Genomic DNA, 5838 nt, shown 5'->3' with positions numbered 1-5838 from the left:
TATTGAAAGTTATTAATTTATTTACTGTAGTAATTAATTTAAGAGAAATTATTGTTATATGTAGTTTTCAAGTCAATTGTTACAGGTACTTTGTTTTTCATTTTTTTTTTATTATTTGTTTATTTAATTACTTATAAGTGTTTTAATTATTTTAACAAGTTTATTTTTTTCTTAACATAATAAAAAGTAATTAGTACAGAAAAGTAAAGTAGATAGCGCTATTTGTATGAAACGATTGTAGATAAGTTATCGTCATTTTATTTTTAGGAATTTGGGAATCCCGACGTTTTCGATGAATATTGCATTCGCGCAATTTTTTAAACTGTCAAAATGTCATGTCTGTTAAATTCATTTTTTTTGAACTATTAACAAATTCAACGTGTGTGTGTCGGATAAACAAATAAAAAATTTCTACCCTGATAGCCACCTTACCTATAACCTACTGTCAATCTACGTCCGCAATTTGAAGCAAACTTGACGGAAAGAGTTGGCAAAGCGAGCGATTATCTATTAGTAACCTATAATTTACTCTGCAAATAGACGTCAAAACTTGCTGTATAAGTATTTCCGTCAAATTGTAGTAAAGTTGAAAGGAAATTTAACTACAAGTTTGATTGTTAACTTGCATTCAAGTTGCGGCCGTAGATTTCCGTCAATTTGCTTACAACTGTTGTTGAGTGAAGAATTACCGCCAACTTGATGTATAAATTAACCGTAACTGCTGGAAGTTAACACTTACTGAGAAAGCGCTGGCTATCAGGGTATATGCCGAATTTTTTTAATAAATTTTTTCTATCATTTATCCTTCTATATTTATAAAATACATGAAAGTCTTGAAGTTAGTCTTAGGTCAAAACTCGCAAAAAACGCGTCACGACTCACTATTGATTAAAATTAAAGCGCGCGCGTAGCGCGCTATTCAAATATATAGTTTGTTAAAAAAATAAGTATCAAATATTTATCTCATAATTTTTACTATCATAAAATTATTCTCAAAACTTTTTATCATGTTCAAATTCAATGCATTCGAAATTAAGCACGCTAGTGATGAAGTAGTATAGTTTTTTGAGCTCAAAATATTAATTTCGATATGCTTTTGAGTTCTACGAGATGGAGAAGGTAATTTTGGTAGTTTCTGAAGAAAGTAATCTGAGCTCGAACACGATGAAGTTATTTGAATACAGCACAATTAAAAAAATTAGGAAAACGGTTGAAGGCCATATCCTTGCATCTTCCCGCTAATTTCATACCTAGGCGCTTAAAATTATTATTATGAGCTCTCCGAATTCGAAGAGATAGCTTTCCTATGCTTTTAAGCTCTTCAAGCTCAAAAATCTCATCAAAGTTCGATGAAACACGATTTTTAAAATTTTCAAACTTCTATAAATTTTGAATTAATCAACCGATTTTCACGCGGTTGGCGGTGACCGATGTAGTTTTTTGAGCTCTATAAATATTTTAAAACAAAAAAATTGATCTGATAAAAAATTTCGGAGTTATTACAAAAAAGCACTTTTTTCGATTTTTTTCGACAACGATATCTCACGAACACAACAACCGATTCTGACGCTTTTGGTGGCGATCGATGCAGGTTTTCAAAGTTAAGAGCTATCTACAAATATAAATAATGCTGTGAAGCGGGAAAGAATAGGAGCTGATTAGTTTTTGAGGTCGATCGGTTCAGCCAATTCGGGGATATTTTCAAAAAATGAAAAAAAAAAACAACTTTTTTTTTTTTTTACTTTTTTTGCAATTTCTCGAAATCTACTGGTCCAAATCGGTTCCACCTTACAGGTAATCTAAGTTTGGCGAATACCTTTCGAATGACACCAACTGCGATCAAATCGGTTAAGCCATTCAAAAGTTATAAGAGGTTTACACACACACACACACACACACACACACACACACACACACACACACACACACACACACACACACACACACACACACACACACACACACACACACAACCAGATGGAAGGGTGGAACGAAAGAGTATTGCCTGGTGGCGACCCTAAACATCAGAAACGCATTCAACTCCGCCAATTGGGAATGCATCATGCAGGCCCTCCAAGAGAAGAATGTACCAGAATACCTTCTTAAGATCGTAACAAGCTACTTTGAAAATAGGGTCTTGAAGTATGACACGAAGAACGGTCCGAGGGAGTATGATATTACTGGAGGTGTACCACAAGGTTCAGTCCTAGGCCCGCTCCTGTGGAATATTATGTATGACGGTCTATTAAGACTAACTCTGCCAAGAAACGTCAAACTCGTAGCATATGCAGATGACGTAGCCGTAGTGATTGTTGCCAAACACTCTGACGAGATAAACCATATGTTCGATCTCACTTTTGAGCGCGTTAACCGGTGGATGGACGCAGTGAACCTGCAACTGGCGCAACACAAGACTGAGGCAGTGCTTATTACCAGCAGAAAAGTGGTAGAGACCATTAAGCTAAAAATCGGTGAACAAGAAATCACATCACAACCTTATATCCGATATTTGGGAGTGATGCTTGATGCCCGACTCAACTTCAAGCAGCAAGTGGAGCATGTCAGTGCCAAAGCGTCAGTAGTGCGGGCCAGTCTCGCACGACTGATGCCGAACGTCGGAGGCCCAAAGCAGAGCATTTGGCTATTACTGTCATCAGTAGTCACATCGGTGCTCACTTACGGAATATCCATTTGGGCCGACGCATTAAAAACGCAAGAATCATTGAGAAAGGTTGGACCAGTATATCGACTGAGTGCCCTACGAGTAGCTAGCGCTTTTCGCACAATATCAGAGGAAGCAGTGTGTGTTATTTCCGGTACTCTGCCTCTCAGAGTCCTAGCTGAGGAAAGACGGAACCTATATCAACGAAAAAGGTCAACCACACTGAGCCCTGAAGAACTTAGAAGCGAAGAACGGCAACACAGCATCGCAAGATGGCAACAAGAGTGGAATGCTTCAGATAAGGGTCGGTGGACGTACCGTCTCATACCTCGGGTTGATGTGTGGTTCAACCGGAGTCACGGTGAGATCAACTATTATTTAACGCAGATGTTATCAGGACACGGATGTTACCGGAAGTATCTCCACCGCTTTAAGCACGATGATACCCCAGAGTGCTCGTCCTGCCCAGGGGTCAATGAAGATGCGGAGCATGTCTTCTTTGTGTGTCCACGTTTCAACCAACAGCGCAATGAGTTAGAGAAGATTCTGAAGAAGAGAACCCAACCAGAGTCAATAGTAGAGGCAATGTTGTCGTCAGAAGCTGCCTGGAACGCCACAAGCATTTTTGCTACAAAAGTGCTTACCGAGTTGCGATCCATTGAGAGGAAAAGAGCGAAAGACCGAATCTAGAAGGAAGAAATAACATCTTAGCCACCAGAAGGAAGAGCGGCAGCTTATTCCTTCCCACGCGAAGAAATGCCTTACGGCGGTACCATGGGGGATCAGAGGATAGAAGAGAAAGGGGTTTAGGGTTTAGTGGGTAGGGGCGTCAGCGTCGAGTTTTAGTATGACGCTGCGTCGAGTCGCCACATATCCAGGCCAACAGCTATGCCTAGAATCCGTAAAAAGGATTCCCCCCCCCCAAAAAAAAAAAAAAAAAAAAACACACACACGCCTGTATATATATATATATATATATATATATATATATATATATATATATATATATATATATATATATATATATATACAGGCGTACGGACATCATCGTAAAAATAGTCAGGAAAGCTTCTTAGGGCTTCAAAACGTCAAGATCTGTTGAAACCTCGATTTTTGCAAAACGGGGTGAAAACAATAACTTCCCGATTTTTCGAAAATCTTCGATTGTCTTAGCGGGAAGTTAAAAATTTTTAATCTTGACAGGTATTTTTAAAATAAAAAATTAAATTTTGATATGGTTTAAAGGTTTCAAAATTTTAACTAAAACATAATTGTTCTATACAGATATTAATAAGACATTAATAAGATTTCGTTTAGCTTGTGATAAATTAATCTAAAGAATTGTAATCAAAGTACAATTTAAGTTGACCATTGAAATATCAAGTACATTTAGTTTATAATTAAACTTGGAATTAATTTTTACGTGTTGAAAAATTTGGTGGCCCTGAAAAGGGCCGTTTGGTTCAGTTTTATTCAGAGAGAGGAAGTTTATTTAGAGCTGGTGTACTTAGTGACGGCTTTGGTTCCTTTGGCGGCGTGTTTGGCCAATTCAGCGGGTAACAGAAGACGGACAGCTGTTTGAATTTCTCGTGAAGTGATGGTGGAACGCTTGTTGTAGTGAGCGAGTCTGGAAGCTTCAACAGCGATACGTTCGAAGATATCGTTGACGAAGCTGTTTATGATGCTCATGGCCTTGGAGGAAACACCGGTGTCAGGGTGGACCTGTTTCAGCACCTTGTAAATGTAGATAACGTAACTTTCCTTCCTCTTCTTCTTGTCAGACTTGGTAATGTTCTTCTGGGCTTTGCCGGATTTTTTCACGGCTTTTCCACTGGTCTTTGGCGGCATGGTAATAATTGATAATTATCGATTGACGAGAATCTGAATTTTGAGCGATATTAAGCTTTGCTAGCTGGAGTGCAACTGGTGAGTTGCACTTTTGACTTTGAAATATTCTTTATTTATCTTTAACAATGTTACATCAAGTAATTAATACATATATTTGTTTGTTTGTATCCGTTTGTGTAAGAACAACTTAACCAATTACATAGAGATATTTTAATTTTCTTATATTTAGATATTTATGCTTTATGTTTATATTTTTTATTTTAAGGGGTTAGGGGTAGTCAGAGGCACGAAAAAATGAGAATTTTCAGTATTTTTTTTTTGCTATTAAATCATGTTATTTTACAAAAGTAGTAATATGGCATTATTATACAATGTTTTGACTTGAAGTCACGAAAATTAAAAAAAAAAAATTTAATTTCCAAAGTTATAGCTGTCTGTGTTGACCCAGTTCCAAAAAAAGGTCCTTGCGGTGACAATCATATGTCCTTGGAGATTGATCTAAAATCAATCGGATGAAAAAAATTAGTTTTATAAATAGATAATCCTGGGCCTGATCGAAGGATTTTTTTTTTTTTCAAAAATTAACAAAATGGCGGCTTCAGGAAATTTTTGTCTAGATTTTTGGGAAAAAATCAACAGTTAATTGGTCTTAAAAAATCGAAATTTTTGAAAAAAAAAAATCCTTCGATCAGGCCCGAGTTTATTATGTATTCTAAAAGCTGTATAAATTTTATTAAAATCTACTGAGCGGTTTTCGAGTTACAGTTGTCACCAGTTCAAAGAACATAGTTTTGAGAAAAACGTGTTTAAAGTTTCACACTAGATTCACGTACAAAAATACGAATTATTAAATTACTTACATCGAGTCATATATTCTTGGGCCATATAATAGTTCTTCAGCCATTGTGGAAGTTTCCAAAACATCAATTTGCTGTTGCCTACGAAGCATTCTGCCTTCCCGAGTGTTGTCGTTGGCGCGCTGATCTGCCACTTTCACACGTGCAGCATCCAATTTTTCAGCATACCGATGGGAATTAGACTCACAATTAAGTCCTAGGGTATCCATAATCATTAATAATGAATTTGTACTTTCATTAAATATACAAGTAGCTATGTATGCAGCAATTTGTACGATAGTAGAACTAGTATTCACGGTTTTTGGGCATATTTTCCACACTAGTTGGTTGAAGCTCTCATTATTATTCTGATTGAATCCACCTACACATCTTGAAAGTAAATTATCATTACTGAGATCGTCGTAAATCGGTTTAATAGCTTTTAAAACATCAGGAGGTAAGGGAGAATAATCTTGAGTATAAGTATCAAGC

General features: G+C 36.6%; 1 protein-coding gene across 1 annotated transcript; it reads right to left on the bottom strand.

Moving 5' to 3' along the window:
* Positions 1 to 3983: 3983 nt before the first annotated feature.
* LOC123269241 (histone H2B-like) lies at positions 3984 to 4592 on the bottom strand. Its single transcript, XM_044734843.1, has one exon. The coding sequence runs from the start codon at positions 4508 to 4510 to the stop codon at positions 4151 to 4153; it is 360 nt and encodes a 119-aa protein (XP_044590778.1). The 5' UTR covers positions 4511 to 4592; the 3' UTR covers positions 3984 to 4150.
* Between the last annotated feature and the right edge of the window lie 1246 nt (positions 4593 to 5838).

Source organism: Cotesia glomerata, linkage group LG7 (assembly GCF_020080835.1).
Source record: "Cotesia glomerata isolate CgM1 linkage group LG7, MPM_Cglom_v2.3, whole genome shotgun sequence".
NCBI classification, from domain to species: Eukaryota; Metazoa; Arthropoda; class Insecta; order Hymenoptera; family Braconidae; genus Cotesia; species Cotesia glomerata.
The sequence above is the reverse complement of the archived record's forward strand: the minus strand, read 5'-3'. Positions and strand labels throughout refer to the sequence as shown.

Excerpts from the sequence above, each read along its gene's own strand:
- LOC123269241 (XM_044734843.1), bottom strand. The coding sequence starts at position 4,510 with ATGCCGCCAAAGACCAGTGGAAAAGCCGTGAAAAAATCCGGCAAAGCC.